At 40.4% G+C, this 20,670-nt stretch overlaps 1 protein-coding gene across 10 annotated transcripts in view; it reads left to right on the top strand.

Moving 5' to 3' along the window:
• Positions 1–2,255: 2,255 nt before the first annotated feature.
• LOC121580909 (astrotactin-1) overlaps positions 2,256–20,670 on the top strand; it is a 263,865-nt gene continuing 245,450 nt past the window's right edge. For 5 of the 10 annotated variants that reach the window (XM_041896090.2, XM_041896089.2, XM_041896086.2 and 2 more), the window contains exon 1: positions 2,256–2,859. In XM_041896090.2, coding sequence (XP_041752024.1) covers positions 2,565–2,859 — 295 coding nt within the window. In that variant the 5' untranslated portion in view covers positions 2,256–2,564. The remainder of the gene's footprint in view (positions 2,860–20,670) is intronic. The other 5 variants (XM_041896095.2, XM_041896092.2, XM_041896087.2 and 2 more) reach the window with 1 other exon arrangement.

Below are 20,670 nucleotides of genomic sequence, written 5' to 3'. Positions count from 1 at the left end.
CCAGAGTTCATCTGCGGAGATGGGAGAACCTTCCAGAAGGACAACCATCTCTGCAGGACTCCACTAATCAGGCCTTTATGCTAGAGTGGCCAGACGGAAGCCACTCCTCAGTAAAAGGCACATGACAACCCGCTTGGAGTTTGCCAAAAGGCACCTAAATGACTCTCAGACCATGAGAAACAAGATTCTCTGGTCTGATGAAACCAAGATTGAACTCTTTGGCCTGAATGCCAAGCATCACGTCTGGAGGAAACCTGGCACCATCCCTACGGTGAAGCATGGTGGTGGCAGCATCATGCTGTGGGGAAGTTTTTCAGCAGCAGCGACTGGGAGACTAGTCAGGACCGAAGGAAAGATGAACGGAGCAAATTACAGAGAGATCCTTGATGAAAACCTGCTCCAGAGCACTCAGGATCTCAGACTGGGGTGAAGGTTCACCTTCCAACAGGACAACGACCCTAAACACACAGCCAAGACAATGCAGGAGTGGCTTCAGGACGAGTCTCTGAATGTCCTTGAGTGGCCTAGTCAGTAGGTAAGAATCTCTGGAGAGACCTGAAAATAGCTGTGCAGTGACGTTCCCCCATCCAACCTGACAGAGGTTGAGAAGATCTGCAGAGAAGAATGGGAGAAACTCCCCAAATACAGGTGTGCCAAGCTTGTAGCGTCATACCCAAGAAGACTCAAGGCTGTAATCGCTGCCAAAGGTGCTTCAACTAAGTACTGAGTAAAGGGTCTGAATACTTAAGTAAATGTGATATTTACGTTAATTTTTTTATACATTTGCAAACATTTATAAAAACCTGTTTTTGCTTTGTCATTATGGGGTATTGTGTGTAGATTGATGAGGGGGAAAAAACAATTTAATTTATTTTAGAATAAGGCTGTAACGTAACAAAATGTGGAAAAAGTCAAGGGGTCTGAATACTTTCCGAATGCATACCGCAATAACATGCCCAGAAGGCGAGGTCAGTACAGGTGCATCAAAGCTGGGACCGAGAGAATGAAAAACAGCTTCTTTCTCAAGGCCATCAGACTGTTAAATAGCCATCACTAGCACATTAGAGGCTGCTGCTGCCTATTGAAATCACTGTCCACTTTAAGAAATGGAACACTAGTCACTTTAATAATGTTTACATATCTTGCACTACTCATCTCATATGTATATACTGCATTCTATTCTATATTATTCTTCTGTATCTTAGTTCATGCCGCTCTGTCATTGCTTGTCCATATATGTATATATTCTTAAATCCCATTCCTTACTTTTTTGTGTGTATTGGGTATATGTTGTGTAATTGTTAAATACTGCACTGTTGGAGCTAGAAGCACAAGCATTTCGCTACACCCGCTATAACATCTGCTAAACACGTGTATGTGACAAATACAATTTGATTTGATTTGATTTGACACGTGTTGCTGAAAGATCACCCAAAAAGAAGGGATATCAAAAACCGGAGATGGTGATAGTGATGTTGCTGTCTCGCTCTCTCCCACCCCCAGAGCTCAATTATGGTGCAGGTCAGTGCTGGAAATGAATTGTGTGGCCTTTAATCACAGAACCGCTATACCGTTTGCTAAAGCCTTGCTCGACTGCTGGAAGGAGCTCAAGATTACACAGAGAGATCATTCTTAGAACCAGACTTTGTGCCCTCTCTCCCTCTCTGCACCTGCCACTTGCCTCACCACCAGATGCACCCAGTTGCTCTCTTTCTTTCTACTCCCATGGTTATCAGAATAGAGGCTGTGCAAAACCCCATGCAAACTTTATTTTCTTTTAATATTGATGACTCCACTCTCTTGCAAGTCTCATGCAACCTTCCCATTAATATATGCATGGTGTCTGTGATAGCTTGAGTTATGCTTTGTCTATTATATTCAGTCCTCCTGATATTCATTGATTGTTTACTTTTAATGTTTCAAAGACAGTAAGGGGTAGGGTAATCCATAATGTATTTTCAAGTTGAGTGACCTAGTGTACTGGAGTTACCTTTGTTTTGACAGTACTGGAGTTACCTTTGTTTTGACAGTACTGGAGTTACCTCTGTTTTGACAGGGCAGATGCTGTAATAAAACACAGGGCTGATGTTTTTTTTTTAGATTAATACTGACAGTTTGTTTGGAACATTGCAAATCCTCACAATATGTGGGCAGATGGCGACTGAATACAGGTTATTACTGTAGCCTATAATAAACACCTATAAACGTATTGGCGCGCAATTACAGTCGGCTATCCCATATTGCACTAGTGGGCTCCGAGTTGAGCAGCATCTTCAATAGCTTGATTTGAGCATTTCCAATAAAGGGGTCAGTGGTACTGCGCATTTTTGCCTTTCCCGCTATCATACAACTCCCACGCTGCATTGAAATGATCAAAAATAATCTTTAACCATGTGACATAGCATAGGCTATGGAGATTTATGCGAAATAAGAGCAGTTTATTTCCCGAACAAAACAACCCGGAAATGTGTGCTTTGCCAGCGCATTCCCTCTCGCTCCTCTTCCTCCCAGTATTGAAGTGAAGCCCTCGAACAGAGAGGAGACGGGGATACGAAGTAGCGGTGATGCCGGGCATGATGGGTCTGAGATTGCTTGTCTCGCTCGCATGGATTCTTGCCTTCAAAGCTGCTAATATTCAAGGTGTGAATGCCGACGAGGATCAGTCCCAAGACATGGAATGCAAAATGAAAAGCGTCACCGTGTCTGCGTTGCCGTTTTTGAGAGAAAACGACCTGACCATCATGCATAGTTCATCGGCCTCCGAGCCCAAGCTTCTGTTCTCGGTCAGAAATGATTTCCCGGGAGAAATAGTCGTCGTGGACGATCTAGAAAACACTGAACTCCCCTTTTTCGTCCTAGGTGAGTTCGGATGATAGGCTACATTCTTAATGTTCAGCATCCCCACCTGCCATGCCCATGCTTCATAAACGGTATATTATTGTTATTAGAAGACTATATATCTGCCATGTCCATTATTACACGTGAGATGAGTTTGTGCAATAAAATACACACTAGGCCTGGCTAAGATTGCTAACGTTATATGCTATAATAATTTCCACAGTGTACATTGAGTAGGCTACATGTCGAGGTAAACATGACGATAGTTACCTACTTCAAATGCTAATCAGAACTGTAGACCTATGCATGGCAAACATAATCGAGCATAATGACTAGTAATACTGAAATTACATTGGCATTTTACAAAAACTTTGCTGGTTTCAAGGTTATGTGCTACCAATCACTAGCATTGATGGCTGAAAGTGCAGGACGCAAGCCTATTGATAATAATGCTATAGCCTACTATATCCACTAAAGTAAATTTAAATGTGAAAATATTCAATATTTACGGATCCTATTACCTCACTGAGATTAATAGACATATTAAATGTGTTTACATGCTGGTGGTGTTAACAGGTGTAGCGCTATATCACTACAACCTGTGTTGTTTACAATGTATAGACTGGCCTACTGTACATATTCTCCATAGTTTCACTTTTTTCAGATGGTAGACTCAACTCAATAGAGGAGCCTTTATTGATACCCACTCCAACAAGAATATATACAACAATACATACGTTTAAGCAATGTCCTTTTTACATGTTCAAAATGTTGGCAATGTTTTTTAGAGCAAACTCAAGAATGCTTTGAGAGGGAAAGAACATAAGCAGAGTGAGTGGCGTTCACTTCAGAACTCTGGCTGCTGTCCATGGTGCTGATTAGACAAGAGCACAACTGCTATAGTTCTATGGGACTCTTTGAATGGGGACTGTCCTTTCACATGGCAGGACTGTGCAGTGAGGGAGTGTGATTATGGGTCTAGGTATGCATCCCAAATGGCACCCTATTCAATATCCAGTGCCTTCAGAAAGTATTCATGCCCCTTGACTTATTCCACATTTTGTGTTACAGCCTGAATTCAAAATTTATTAAATAGATTTTTATTTCTCCCCCATCTACAAACAATACCCCATAATGACAAAGTGAAAGCATGTTTAGATTTTATTTGTGCAAATGTATTGAAAATTAAATACAGAAATATCTCATTTACATAAGTATTCACACCCCTGAGTCAATACTTTGTAGAAGCAGCTTTGGCAGTGATTACAGTTGTGAGTCTTTCTGGGTAAGTCTCTAAGAGCTTTGCACACCTGGATTGTGCAACATTTGCCCATTATTCTTTTAAAAATGGTTGTTAATCATTGCTATACAATAATTTTCAAGTATTGCCAAAGATTTTCAAGTAGATTTAAGTCGAAACTGTAACTTGACCACTCAGGAACATTCACTGTCTTCATGGTAAGCAACTCCCATGTAGATTTGGTCTTGTGTTTTAGGTTATTGTCCAGCTGAAGGGTAAATTAATCTCCCAGTGTCTAGTGATAAGCAGACTGAATCAGGTTTTCCTATTCGATTTTGCCTAAGGCAAGCTTGTATTGGATTTGCGCCAAACACTTTGTATTGGGGACAAAAGTTAATTTCTTTGCCACATATTTGCAGTATTACTTTAGTGCCTTGTTGCAAACAGAATGCATGTTTTGGAATATTTTTTTTCAGTACAGTCTTCCTTCTTTTCACTCTGTCAATTAGGTTAGGGTTGAGGAGTAACTACAATGTTGTTGATCCATCCTCAGTTTTTTCCTATCACAGCCATTACACTCTGTAACTGTTTTAAAGTCACCATTGGCCTCATGGTGAAACCCCTGAGCAGTTTCCTTCCTCTCCGGCAACTGAGTTAGAAAGGACACCTGTATCTTTGTAGTGACTGGGTGTCCAAAGTGTAACCATCCAAAGTGTAATTAATAACTTCACCATGCTCAAAGGGTATTTCAATGTCTGCTTTTTTACATTTTTACCCATCTACCAATAGGTGTCCTTCTTTGCGATGCATTAGGAAACCTCCCTGGTCTTTGTGGTTGAATCTGTGTTTGAAATTCACTGCTCGACTGAGGGACCTTACAGATAATTGTATGTGTGGGGTACAGAGATGAGGTCGTCATTCAAAAATTATGTTGAACACTATTATTGCACACCGAGTGACTCCATGCAATTTGTAAACATTTCAAAAAACATAATTCCACTTTGACATTATGGGCTGTTGTGTGTAGACCAGTGACAATAAAATCCCACTTTAATCCATTTTCAATTCAGGCTGTAACACAACAAAATGTGGAAAAAGTCAAGGGGAGTGAATACTTTCTGAAGGCACTACTTTTAGGGACCCTGCTCATAGGTAGTGCACTACATAGGGAATAGGGTGCCATTTAGGATGCATGCTAGCTGTGACAAACATACTGTACATAGTGCTGTATCAGCGCTTCTTCTGTGATTACAGTAGCTATAAGTATACAGATGTAGGATCTTAATTTGATCACTCTTTTGTTGAGAATTTTCCTGCACCGCAGGAAATGCAAACTTGTGGTGTATTTTAGGTATAAAAATGCTTCTAAAGTTTGTAATTTCGACTTTAAAATGTCAGACTTGATTTGCCCTAATGAAAAATGTATCAACCCCTACAAAAAATGTCCATTAATTATAATCCACATAATAATTCACATTTCCTGTGGCTGCAGGATTATTTTCCTGCTATAGCAAACTGGCTCAAATTAATCCTACATATGTAGCTATAGCAATACCATTCAATTGCTTTTCTATTACTTTTCTGTAACATAAGAACTTCCTAGACAATTTGAATTAAATTGAATAAACTGTATTAATCCCACAAGGGGAAATTGGATTTGTCTCCAGCAAGACACATACAGCAACAACATACACATTTTACATTTTACATTTTAGTCATTTAGCAGACGCTCTTATCCAGAGACTTACAGTTAGTGAGTGCATACATTTTTCATACACATGCATGAATACACATGCATTCCAAATGTTATTGTATTTTAGCAGCACACATCCACCAGTGGTTAGAATAATGCAACTAACATAGCACTTTTATCTGATATTAACATAGCACGTTTATCTGATATTTCAATCACCATTTAACTTAAACCAGTAAAGCAAACTTTGAAAGAATGTTCCGCTTGGGAATTAAACACAATTCCATATTCATTTGGACATTTTGGTAATTTAGCAGACACTCTTATCCAGAGCGACTTACAGTAATGAGTGCATACTGGTCCCCCGTGGGAATCGAACCCACAACCCTGACGTTGCAAGCGACATGCTCTAACAACTGAGCTACACAGGATATTCCTCATGCAAGTAACCTTTCCTTTGAAACAAACATGCTTGTGAACCTGCATATTTTTACAAACCTCCAGAGTCAAATAAGAAGTGTCAGAATGCATTGCTAGCTAGGATGTTCACTTCTAAGCCTGGTCAGCATGTGAGAGCAATTACCATTTGCATTGCCTTTGGAAAGTATTCAGACCCCTTGACTTTTTCCACATTTTGTTATGTTACAGCCTTATTCTAAAACGGTTGAAGTAAAAATAAATCCTCAGCAATCTACACACAATACCCCATAATGACAAAGCGAAAACAGGTTATAAGACATTTTTGCAAATGTATTAAAAATTAAAAACAGAAATACCTTATTTACATAAGTATTCAGACCCTTTGCTATGAGATTCGAAATTGAGCTCAGGTGCATCTTGTTTCCATTGATCATCCTTGAGATGTTTCTACAACTTGTTTGGGGTCCACCTGTGGTAAATTCAATTGATTGGACATGATTTGGAAAGGCACACACCTGTCTATATAAGGTCCGACAGTTGACAGTGCATTTCAGAGCAAAAACCAAGCCATGAGGTCAAAGGAATTGTCCGTAGAGCTCCGAGCACAGATCTGGGTAAGGGTACCAAAACAATTCTGCAGCATTGAAGGTCGCCAAGAACACAGTGGCCTCCATCATTCTTAAATGGAAGAAGTTTGGAACCACCAAGACTCTTCCTAAAGCTGGCCGCCCGGCCAAACTGAGCAATCGGGGGAGAAGGGTTTTGGTCAGGGAGGTGACCAAGAACCCGATGGTCACTCTGACAGAGCTCTAGAGTTTCTCTGTGGAGATGGGAGAACCATCCAGAAGGGCAACCATCTCTGCAGCATTTCACCAATCAGGCCTTTCTGGTAGAGTGGCCAGATGGAAGCCACTCCTCAGTAAATGGCACGTCAGCCCGCTTGGAGTTTGCCAAAAGACACCTAAAGACACTCAGACCATAAGAAACAAGATTCTCTGGTCTGATTAAACCAAGATTGAACTCTTTGGCCTGAATGCCAAGTGTCACGTCTGGAGGAAACCTGGCGCAATCCCTACGGTGAAGCATGGTGGTAGCAGCATCATGCTGTGGGGATGTTTTTCAGTGGCAGTGACTGGGAGACTAGTCAGGATCGAGGCAAAGATGAACGGAGCAAAGTACAGAGAGATCCTTGATGAAAACCTGCTCCAGAGCGCTCAGGACCTCAGACTGGGGGCGAAGGTTTACCTTCCAACAGGACAATGACCCTAAGCACACAGCCAAGACAACGCAGGAGTGGCATCGGGACAAATCTCTGAATGTCTTTGAGTGGCCCAGCCAGAGCCCGGACTTGAACCCAATCGAACATCTCTGGAAAGACCTGAAAATATCTGTGCAGCAACGCTCCCCATCCAACCTGACAGAGGTTGAGAGGCTCTGCAGAGAGGAATGGGAGAAACTCACCAAAAACAGGTGTGCCAAGCTTGTAGCTTCATACCCAAGAAGACTCGAGGCTGTAATCGCTGCCAAAGGTTTTTCAACAAAGTACTGAGTAAAGGGTCTGAATACTTATGTAAATGTGATATTTCTGTTTCCGTGATAAATGAGATGTTACTAGAGCTGTTGCAATAGTATATTTGTTTTATGACTGTACAGTATTTATTTTATTTCACACTAATCATGACTGCACGTACAGTACAGTAGAATACAATAACACATTTCTCTTCTTATACTTTGTTGTACTCTTTATACTGTATACTTTGTATATAGTGTGATACTTTAAAGCGAAGCCATTGGGGAACAAAATACATTACACAAATTGTATCTGTTCAGAACGCATGGCCAAAAGAGAGAGACAATAAATCCACATCAGTGGAGGCTTCTGAGGGGACGACGGCTCATAATAATGGCTGGAAAGGAGTAGATGGAATGGTATCAAACACATGGAAACCATGAGTTTGATGTATTTGATATCATTCCACTAATTCCGCTCCAGACATTACCACAAGCCTGTCCTCCCCAATTAAGGTGCCACCAACCTCCTGTGATCCACACATTATTGGAGTTTTCTCTGTAAGTCACATTGCAGCAAATTTGTGGGAGGGGCCATGTACCAGCTTTGTTAGCCCTAACATATCCTACTCAAAACAAGGCATGTGTGCTATATCATTGCTGTGTTTGCAATTACATACAATATCTCCATGCTATTTAGTAGGCTTAGCAAGTATGTGTGATTGTCAGTATCATGTACTGTAGTAATGAGTCTGACGGTAGTATGCCTCACTTTAGTTTTCTTGAGACAATATTTGCTGGAAAATGTACAATATCCTATTTATTTTATAACCCATAATGACAAACTCCCAATTTCCTGCTGGTGACAAGCATACCCATAACATGATGCTGCCACAACAACACTTTCAAATACAGAGGATCAACAACATTGCATTCACTTGACATTACTGGCCTGTATGATAAAGTGAAAAGAAGGAAGCCTGTGTTAAAAAATTATTGTGGTGGCAGCATCATGTTATGGTTATGCTTGTCACCGGCAGGGACTGGGGAGTTTGTCAGGATCAAAATAAATATAAAAGGAGCAAAGCCCAGGTAAAAAGTTAGTGGAAATCCCACCGCAGTCTTCTGAAAACCTAACCCTGGGATAGAGTTTTATTTTTCAAAGGGACAATTACACAAATGTTAATGCCAAAGACACACCAGAATGGCTTTCCAAGAGGTGTTGAGTGTTCCTGAATGGTTCAGTCTCAGTCCTGCCTTAAATCAGAGAGAAGGTTTGAATATTGCTGTCCATCAATAATTCCCAACCAAATTTACTGAGCTTTTTTGACAAAAACAATGGATATACAGCTGTATGTTGCCCTAAGGGTTGTGAAAAGTTGGTAGAATTGTATAAAAACATTTTCACAGCTGCAATATCTGCCAAAGGTGCTTCCACCAAGTATTGCCTCTAGGGTGTGGGGACATATGTAATTAATTCTTTCACTTTTTAGATGTAATTTTAAGGCAGCAAACTGTGAAGACTGTGCAAGTGGTGTAGACTTTCACCAGGCACTGTATATCAACTTCACCTTATAGCGGATAGAGCTGTAATGTAACTTTGTCCTCAGATGAGCTAATAAAGTCTCCCTTTGGGAGAGAGATTTCTCTGTATTTCCTCTGGCAGCCGCTGATCATCCCCATATGCTGGAAGGCATCACATGCAGATGAATTACAAGTCCTAATATGAAATAATGGAATCATGTGGGATAACCTACCTCTGGTTGAATTAACGTTGGTTCACACGATCCCATCATTATGAACATGCATGGGGATTTTTTATTTATACATATTCGCATATACACACGTAACTGAGAGCATTTGCAAGTTATGTGTGCACCCTGATATCAATAATAAATGCTTAGTCCAGAGTTCAATCACCATCCCAAAGTTGTCGTAATAAGCCAGTTGGTATTTGAGGATTATTGAAATTCTTTGTCATTCTTACCTACCTGCTCCATAAATTAGTAGTAACCCACTCCTCTGTGTGCGTTTGCAGCTCTGTACAGTAGGCAGAATGTCCATCCCTGCCCAGGCTAGCCAATGTATTGTTTTAATTCCAAATGTTGAAAAAAGCAGCAGATCATTTTAGTTTATTTTCCCTATTAGTTGGCATTCAGATTATGAGTAGCAATAGAAATGTGATATCCATCTTACCATTACTGGGTTTTACACAGATTTAAAGGTAATTAGTAAATTTCACGATGCACGCTGCTTCAGGTATTTACACCTCCATCTCCACACTCTATTAATACTTAATGTGTCCTTATTACTAATGCAGCGTTAACAGAACACATGCAAGGGTTTGAAGCTATTTTTTATTGGATATAATGGGTTCCCTTTGAGTATTGCCCGGTGCACACAAAATCCACCATACACTCACACACACTGACAAGTACTGGCACGCATGCATAATACAGTACATACAGATGCAGGATCTTAATTTGACCTACAGTATATTGTCACAGCAAAATAATCCTACAGCAACATGATTTTAACTTTTAGTCCATAATGTTGCTTGATCGGTGGTTAAGCTATGAGCTGGCCAAAAGTAGGCTACATGAAACGTGTTAGTGTGGCTTTTCTGTGAATTTATTTATTTACGGTGCAAGAAAATTCTCAGCAACAAAAGAGTGATCAAATTAAGATCGTACATATGTACACCCCCTCACCAATCCACCCAAACAAAATACCACATAGGTTTCCTTGCACATACCAATCTCTGATTTATATTTTTTGTTGGATAAAAAAATAAAATATAAAAAAATAATTATATCTGATATAAAGAAGCAGCAAAGCTGAGTTCAAGTCCAGGGTACCTTAGGTAGCCTAGGTATCTAGATCTAGGTATTAATCTTCTGCCCAAAATTCTCCACCAGTTTTCTCCTGTGAAATCTATCCTGCACAGGGCTGGTTGGTTTGTTTGTCAGGCATTTCTACAGAGATAGAGAGAGAGAGCACAGAGAGATTGTGTGCCAGTTAATGGTTTCCATGACAACGTGAGCTGGTGCTTAGACTAGTCCCTTGAAGAGAGGTGACGTTTATCTCCCCACTAGGAGAGGGGTAGCAGCAGTAGCTATAGGAGCACCTTTGTTGAAAATCGAATGCTAACTACTGTGTGTGGAACTCCATTCATTAGCTGTAGATCTTGCATGGTTTCTGGTGTCTTTATGACTACCTGAAAATGATCAAAATCAAGCCTAATTTAATATTAGCTATATTTCTAAAGCAATATTCAAATTGTTTATCTATTCGAAATGCATTGGCGGTGTTGTATTCATATGTTGGAAATTATCCCAGTCAAGCACAGCATGTGAAATAATATTGTGCTGTCATTAGCAAATACGTTTTGTGTCTGCAGACTGCAGTGTCTCAGTAGTTTGTCGATATAGTTGCCAAACGATATTACTGCTTTTATTTGACTCTTGGGTTAGAAAGGCTCAACTGGGTGCAATGAAAGAAAATGAAATCTATATGCAGGCTCACATGCGCTGTACTTCTGGGACATAATTCTGGACAACCAAACAGAGCAGCAGTGGTTAGGAATATTTTTGTCCCTTGGAAAGAGTTAGGCAGTCTTGTAATTTATGGCACTTCACGAACAGTAGCCTTCAGAGTTCTTAAGGCAAAAAATATATATATTTTTATTTATTTAAAGAGGTTATAAGATGAAATGTAGAAAGGGTTCTTTGGCTCATCTCTTCACTTAGAACCAGTATCCAGAGGTTTCCAGGGTATTGAGGGTAAGATACTGCTCCCCCATCCTTTATTACACCATCTCTTCATACAGTATAAGTCAATCTTCTGTACTGACCTGGACATTCACAGTGATCTTACAACCCTTGAAGAAGACATTAATGTAATTCCAAGACATCAATAGGAACGAAGCACTGAGTTTTGTTATTTCTGGTACCAAAATGTCAATCAGGGCATAAAAGGGTTCCAATGTGAGACACCATTCTCATAAACTGTGGAAGTCTAATCCACATGCAGTCTACTGTGTAATGGGATTATGGACCTGATTGGCTTAATGCCCCAAGTAGGGTAATGTTCCCCAGATTATGAACGATTAGAGAGGTTCTGACATTTATTTGAACATGACACTCAGTTACATTCAGTGGAGTTACTCAATTACGTTTAATTTAAACAGCCTAATGGCAAACCATTTTAACATCAACTTAAAGAGTAATGTATTAGTAATTCATACTTTTTGCCAATACTGAATTTTGTACTTTTGAAAGTAGCACGCACAAGTTGGTGACTTGGGAGCAAAAACTTTTGAGTGACACCTGAGTTTGGCGCAATGGGAGTGACCCTTTTAATACCGGTAGTGGGGAACACAATGTATTTTCTTGCACTCTCCAAAGGATCACTAATTTCAGGGCTCTGTTCACTCTGTCTGGAAGCTGATCTTGAAGTCTCTCTATAGGACACAGGTCTATCTTTTTCAGGCGGATACTTTTTCAATTTCCATCCACTTAAGCTACTTTGAGGGCTGACAGAAATGTTCTGTATGGAATTCACATTTTTGCACTGCAGTGCTAATCATGGAGTTCCTTTTTTCGACACTACTGGGGCACTTGTCTGACCGTGTCACAGTCGTAAAGATAGTATGGAGGAAGTTTAAGGTGACCTTTCCACCATAGCACACCAGGGTTATCGCTATAGAATGGTAAATGTAATGTATGTCAGCCATGGCATGTTAGTTCAATATTTACAAGGCGGTAGTTTTTCAATTATATAATATGCCATCTTCTTGGCCAGTAATTGCTGTCAGGAGTATCTTAGAAACCGTACAGCAATATCAATCAATTAAACAAATGTATTTATCAAGCCCTTTTTACATCAGCAGTTGTCACAGTGCTTATAAAGACACCCATCCTAAAACCCCAAAGACCCCAAACAGCAAGCAATGCAGATGTAGAAGCATGGTGGCTAGGAAAAACTCCCTAGAAAGGCAAGAACCTAGGAAGAAACCTAGAGAGGAACCAGGTTCTGGGGGGTGGCTAAACCCTCTTCTGGCTGTGCCAGATGGAGATTATAAGGGTACATGGTCATTAAGGCTAGATCGTTCTTCAGGATATTCAAATGTTCATAGATGACCAGCAGGGTCAAATAATAATCACAGTGGTTATTTACATTTACATTTTAGTCATTTAGCAGATTCTCTTATCCAGAGCGACTTACAGTTAGTGAGTGCATACATTCTTTTTATTTTTTTCAAACTGTCGCCCTGTGGTAAACAAACCCACAACCCTGGCGTTGCAAACGCCATGCTCTACCAACTGAGCTACATCCCTGCCGGCCATTCCCTCCTCTACCCTGGACGACGCTGGGCCAATTGTGCGCCGCCCCATGAGTTATATAAGGTGCAACAGGTCAACACCTCAGGAGTTAATGTCAGTTGGCATTTCATAGCCCAGCATTTAGAGGTCAAGACAGCAGGTGCGGTAGAGAGAGAAAGAGAGAGCGAGAGAGGGAGAGAGAGAGAGGGAGAGACAGCGGGTCGAAACAGCAGGTCTGGGACAAGGTAGCACGTCCGGTGAACAGCTCAGGGTTCCATAGCCGCAGGCAGAACAGCAGAAACTGGATCAGCAGCACGACCAGGTGAACTGGGGACGGGGACAGCCAGGAGTCGTCAGACCAGGTAGTCCTGAATTCATGGTCTTAGGGCTCAGGTCCTCTGGAAGGGGAGAGAGAGAAAGAAAGAAAGCGAGAGCGAGAGAGAGAGGAGAATTAGAGGGAGCATACCTAAGATCACACAGGACACCAGATAACATTTACATTTTTAAGACATGAGAATTACACCAGACCCTGGCCCATCCTACACATAGACTATTGCAGCATAGATAATGGGGACTGAGATGGGATGGGGAGAGGGTTCGGGGGACACTGTGGCCCTGTCCAAAGTTACTCCCAGGACAGGGCCAACCAGGCAGGATATAACCCCACCCACATTGCGAAAGCACAGCCCCCACACCACCAAAGGGATATCAACAGACCACCAACTTATCACCCTATACATTTTAGCAATAATAATAATATCTGTAGAATAAGGAGTAAAACATTGATAATTCCAAATGCAGACATATGGCAAGTTTGCCGGAAAACACACACAAAGTTCGAACTGTGTTTGAATTCTCTTATAGTGAATAAATTGGGCTAACAAGTAATTCTGTAAACCCAATAGAAAGGCAGTACAATTCCCTTTGATCTACTGTAATGCTTAGACTTTAATGGCAAACAGTTAGGATACTTTGTTTGACAATGATACCATCTTTATGACAAGGAGACCCTCTGTGAGATTAGCTTTAGGAAGGCTAACAGCCAATACCCATTGCCAAGTACTCCACCTAATGTACACAGTGTTCACACACAGTGAAATAATACAGTATGTATTGTACTGCTTAGACATCCTGGATCCAGTTACTGCCAGTTATCTTCCATACAAAATAAGAATGGTAGTGGGATCGGATGGTTGGTGAGAAATTATGAGTTGATTTGTACAGTAATGAATGGCAATGTGGTGCCAACACAATTAAGCTGAAAACACAATTCAGTTGTTTACCTCATTCCCAGAATCTTTGATGGTAGTAAACAATGTGTTTCCACACTGCCTTCAATGTGATTTATTCTATTTGGATTACAAATTTGTTTTATTTTAATCATAATCAAAAGTTTGTCATTTGATTAATAAGTCCTTCTTCCAGAATGTAAAGCAATGTTTATCTACCCATTTATCAACCTTCTCTAACTAGAGGTGAAGTGAGTGAGTTTTACATAGAAGTGTACACAGGTTAGCTTCCTAGGGTTGTCTGTCTGTCACTAGGCTGTAGTGTGCAAGACTGACAATTAAGCACCAGGGGAGAACTGTGAGGGAGTGATAGCAAGAACTACTTTGTCAGATAAGTGGTAACATATTGTCAGTGAGTCTTGGCTGAACTTTGGCTGTGGGTGGCTGATACTGACTGGGGTCTGTCAGATTGCACTTTTTGCCTCTTCTAATGCAAGACACAACCAAGCTATATACTAAGTTGTTGTCTATGCTAGTCGAGGGAAATAACAATGCTAGTCGAGGGAAAGAACAGTTAGGCTTGTTAGTAAGTCGTTATGTCCAAACTTAAATTAAAGGTGAAGCAACATGATGAAGGCTGTCCTGTAGCTCAGTTGGTAAAGCATGGTGCTTGCAACGCCAGGGTTGTGGGTTAGTTTCCCACGGGGGGCCAGTATGAAAAATTTATGCACTCACTATCTGTAAGTCGCTCTGGATAAGAGCGTCTGCTAAATGACTAAAATGTAAAATGTAATGAAACTGTCCTGTTGAGAAAATGCTTCATGGGGCTTGTTTGTTTACTGATGGGCAGCCTGAAGGTATGAAGGACATACAGCATGGCTGGTTCACTATGCTTACTTGGGAGTTGGCAAGGATCAGAAACATAATGCAGTATGAGTCATGATGTATGATTTATTTAGTTGGCTTGAGTTTAGGCGTTTTTCAGCATACCTGGCACATCCATATTCAACTGTTTGTTTCTCAATAGTGGCTCTGGCTCTCCATTTATACCCTGACTTTACCAGCTCTATAACCTTTGATGAAGTACATCACTTGCTATTCTGCTGGAATGATGAAGACCTCCTGAACTTACTGCAGTGTCTACTACAGCAGACTGTTGTGTCTCCTTCACACTCACCTATTACAATACACACTTGACTCAATGAGGGGTAATATTATGTGAGAAAGCATATCACAAATCTTGAACGTCGCTGTGTACTATTTACTGTAAGCTCTGATGACTGAAGCAATGGTAAATGAGCCATGGATTCGCAGCATTATGTTATGTAACATTATGTTGTTTTGTTTGATAAGAAACAGTAACTTTCTCAGTTGCCATGGCTGGACTCTCAAAGAACTTGCTTGAGCTTGCTAGATGATAGGCTGCCCAGTGGGTCAGTTCTGTATACATGCGTGGGCTGGGTTGTTCCCGTAGTTACAAGAATAAATCAAGTTAAACCCTATATCATATTGTTACTAACTCTGACTTTCTACTGTACCAAAGCTGTTCTTGAGGATTATGCTAACCGTGACAAGATTTTGCGTAGGATTCACCGAACATTGATATGACAGACTAATTTGCATTTATCATCTGCATTCATTTGCTTGTGATTCATCGTTTTCCCCTGACAGAACAATGCTTAAAAAAAAAAATTATTGAAGAGGGAAAGTGTTTTAATGGACATGCTAGGGACTGAAAATGAGATAAATAAAACAATTTCTAACAGATGAAACCATTTTGACAAATGGACAGCGGTTTTACAAGGTTTACAGTTTGCTGGATGTCCTCTAGTGCTTCCATTCAGACCTGGCTCTTCCATTAGAGCTCCCTTTTCATCATGGCAATGGGTTTAATGGGCAGAGGCCCCTGCAACATTGCCAGAAGGTTAAATAGGTGCCCATAGATCTCTGAACATAGTCATTATATGCTCCCACAACCCCACTACAGCTCGTGAGGTTGAAGCAATCACGATCACAATCACGTCTCTTAGTCTTTCAGAACCATGTTTGTATAGCTTGTTTGACAACACCTCTGCTCAGTTTTTGCCATAATTCATCGATTTGTGTATTGATTCAAGAGCACCTCATCAGATGCAGGACAACCCATCCTTAATTTATACACACATCATTACTATTCTACCATGCAGTCTTCGTTCTTCGCAAGTTACGCAACCATTGTAATCAGATTTTCCATGCATACACAGAACAGTGGAAAATGTATAGTTCCATTCTAATCAGCATATGATTTTTCCACTTACAGAATCTGGCTGTTATTATTTTGTTAGATTTACAAACAAACACTTTTCTGACTGGCATATGTGTTGACAGATGTTATCAACAAGCCCCAGAGGAGAGAAGGCAGACAACCTGTCTCCATAGCTGAAGCTGAGAAATTGTATTTTTGGGAATGTTCAGAGCATTTGCATTCCCCTCATGATTCCATTCCAGCTCCATCCTCTAATACAGGGGTGTCAAACTCATTTTGCCCCAGGTGCCGCATTCTGTCGTCAACGACTTGTTATACAGTATTCCCTTGCTGTCAAAATTTGCAAAAATGTTTCCTCTATCCATCGTTTTTGGAATTGTTTATGCTAGCTTTCATTTTGGTGATTTTTAGCGAGCTGGACACATTCAAGAAACTGCATGAATGTAGATCCATTATCATTTCTACACAGTTTCGATTTGGTTTTAGTCATTTTAAAGTATATTAAGTTCATTTCCCCCCACACGTTTTTTTACTCAAACCACCCAGTGGCCGGATTGGACCCCCTCGCAGGCCGTATGTTTGACACCTCTGCTCAACTACAACGCTGGAGATTCACTGATGCTCATACATTTTTCGAGACGGCAGTTAACTGTTATGGTTAAATGAATCTGAAAGTTTCTAGCACTTTAGCGCAGTATGAACAGTGTTTTCTTTACAATACAAATATTCCAAAAAAAAGATACATCTAAATGCTCACCACATGTTATTATATAGACAGCAATAGTCAAAAAATATTACAGCATTTGCTTTAGTGGATTTCTTTCAAACACTGTCCCCATCATTCTGTTTTACTTTATCAGATTACTTTACACAGTATGAGACAAACTTTACCATTATTCCAGGACACTGCACCCATGCTATGAAACAATGATTCATTTATTTACAAGACCATTACATATCATTAATGAAGAACGAATTAAGTGGCAAAGTAACCTCAAGAACATAAGTGCTTTACTTAATTACTTCAGAAATGACATTTTAATAATGTTAACAGAAGGACTCGCCACGCAATCAGGAAGCCATTAAGTAGATGAAGGTAATCTAGAAGGACTGGAATAAAATTAGAAAGTGGTGAATAAATGCAGTAGGACAAGAGCAGGCATAGCCAATGTGAATTTAGATGAAGCCTAGCCCAGATATAGGCCTATGCACACTTTGAAAAGAGAATCACTCACATGAAATCTCCTCTAAATGAAATCTCCTCGGTATAGTGCCTGGCCCCGTGTAGCTCATTTGGTATTACAAAATATATATATATATATTACAAAATGTATGCACTCACTAACTGTAAATTGCTCTGGATTAGAGCGTCTGCTAAATGACGTAAATGTTATCACCAGTGGTGTTTGTATATTTTAATGGTTAGCACTTAAAGCTCATTGCTGTTATTTCCTTCTATTAGTATCTATTAAGATTAGCCAAGTGAAGTGGCGAGGGTACTACCTTGTGTTGGTTGTTGAGTGGAGTCAGACCTGGGTTCATGTTGTTGGAGGTAAGCTAATGTATTTACTTAGCATTAGAGTGGACACATTCACAGAGGAATTTGGTTAGATTGGGACTGTCCATTTATACAGATAGCCAGGGGCATGCTCCAACACTCAGGAGTATGAGCTAGCTTGCTGCTTGCTGCTGAGATTTTCCCAGCTAGACATTCCTCTGCATTGAGCAGTGCTCGTGACTCAGGCAGTGAGTGGCGGCTGGCATAGCAGCAGCTTTGCTATGTGGAGGGACTATCGGCAAAGCTGATAGAGAAGGGCCGATAGGTGATAGACTAGAAAAGGCCAATATCGGCCCAAATTTAATTGCTCGGTCGATTAACAGTCCGTCTCTACTATGTAGGGAATAGGATGCCATTCCATTTGGGACACAAGCTAAGATTGTTATGAAATATGCCAGTGCCAAGGTTTGAGTCACTAAGGTTGTGCTGTCCTCTGACATGGTGTCCCCAGCCCCTAGTCAAGGTGATGCATGTTTTAGTTAATGAAAACAATCTCTGCACTTTAAGTCTATTTGCTGTCGCATTAATTAACATTCACCTTGACCCGTGTGCAATTCTGGACTGTGTAGATGTACGTGACATTTAGTTCAAAGGTGTTTAGTGTCAGGAATCGATAAACCAAAGAACCAATGACATTAGTTTTGTAAGATGACCTGGGAGTGAAATTATCTGAAACCTCTATCCAGCCACCAGCTTCTTGACAGACATTTAGCTAAGTAGCGAACATAGCTGACTGGTTAGAATGAATAGGGTAATACAGGTTCAATTCCTTCTATGGCTCCAGTAGCAGTGACACCTGGTGATGGGTCTCACATTAAGATGACAGCACTATTTTCCACGGGGATTAATTTATCTGAAAACACCTATTCTATTTGCATAATTTATCGCCATCTTGATTGGTAGATGGATCAGCGTCATTATTGGTAACAAGTAAATCAGTCTACCTGTACAGTCGTGGTCAAAAGTTTTGAGAATGACACAAGTATTGGTCTTCACAAAGTTCGCTGCTTCAGTGTTATCCTTTTGTCACAATGATTGGTTTCCCCCTACACTGCAGCTGTTGAGTTGAGTTCTCATTGTTGTGCTTCTGTTCTCTTGTGCATGTATCAGAAACAATACATTTGTTTTGTTCTGTTGTCATTAGACTGATATATAGTTGAATGAACATACATTTTGTACTTCATTATTATGTTACTATAAAAGAGAGTTTGAGTATGTTTTTTTGTAATTCAAAGGAATGCTTGGAAATGTCACAGTTACTATTTAAAACAATGAACTTTCAGTACAAAATGTTCATAAAATGTCCAGTTTACACACATTGTTGCTTGCTGTAACTGTGTGACTTTGACACAGTAGGAGGCAGCTCCATGTGACATCACTATAGCCATTACCTGCTGTGTAGCCTTTGTCACTGCCACATGTTTGGTCAACAACAGGCAGGGGAGCCAGGAGGCAAACATAATGCTAGCTTGTTAGCAATTTGTTGTAGAGCATGCAATACAATGTGTACTAAGGCATCATCACATATTTGACTAATACCAGCATTGACAAAATACTGAAGTATTTGCTTTGCAAATGTTGTTGCCATGATATACACTGAGTGCACAAAACATTAGGAGAACCTTCCTAATATTGAGTTGCACACCCTTTTGCCATCAGAACAGCCTCAATTTGTCGGGGCATGTCCTCTACAAGGTGTCGAAAGCATTCCACAGGGAAGCTGGCCCATGTTGACTCCAATGCTTCCCACAATTGTGTCAAGTTGGCTGGATGTCCTTTGGGTGGCCGACCATTCTTGATACACACGGGAAACTGTTGAGCGTGATAAACCCAGCAGTGTTGCAGTTCTTGACAGACTCAAACTAGTGTGCCTGTCACCTACTACTATACACCGTTCAAAGGAACTTAAATATTTTGTCTTGCCCATTCACCATCTGAATGGCACACATACACAATCCATGTCTCTCAAGGCTTAAAAATCCTTCTTTAACCTGTCTCCTGAAGTAGATTTAACAAGTGACATCAATAAGGGATCATAGCTTTCACCTGGATTCACCTGGTCAGTCTATGTCATGGAAAGACATAGACTGATGTTTTGTACACTCAGTGTATATTCAACAGTAAGTATCTCTGTTAGACCATTAGCAAAGAAAACCAAGGTTATCGATGAAAGGTTGAAAATAATCAGGAAGGAAGGAAATGCTGCTAATGATAAGGGAGCAGAAATATGTTCCTTCCTTCAAAATCAATGCTAGATGTGCTAGACATCGAACCCGTCTTGATTGTCTCCTCGCACATACACTCCCCTATGTATTTATTTGGACAGTGAAGCAAAAACATTTAATTTGGATCTATACTCCAGCATTTTGGATTTGAGATCAAGTGTTTCATATGAGAGTACAGAATGTCACCTTTTATTTGAGGGTATTTTCAAACATATCTGTTTTACTGTTAACTTCACTGTCCAAATAAATACAGTCCCTAACATGCTGCGTGAAAGTATATTAGGGACTGAAATGAAAATAGATTGCCCTCCCTATATTTTTGCCTGACCCTCCCTGAACGCTTAAAAAAAACAAGTGACCCTCCCCTATACTCAAAATAATAATTCAAA

This window comes from Coregonus clupeaformis, chromosome 14 (assembly GCF_020615455.1).
Source record: "Coregonus clupeaformis isolate EN_2021a chromosome 14, ASM2061545v1, whole genome shotgun sequence".
NCBI lineage: Eukaryota > Metazoa > Chordata > Actinopteri > Salmoniformes > Salmonidae > Coregonus > Coregonus clupeaformis.
The sequence above is the reverse complement of the archived record's forward strand: the minus strand, read 5'-3'. Positions and strand labels throughout refer to the sequence as shown.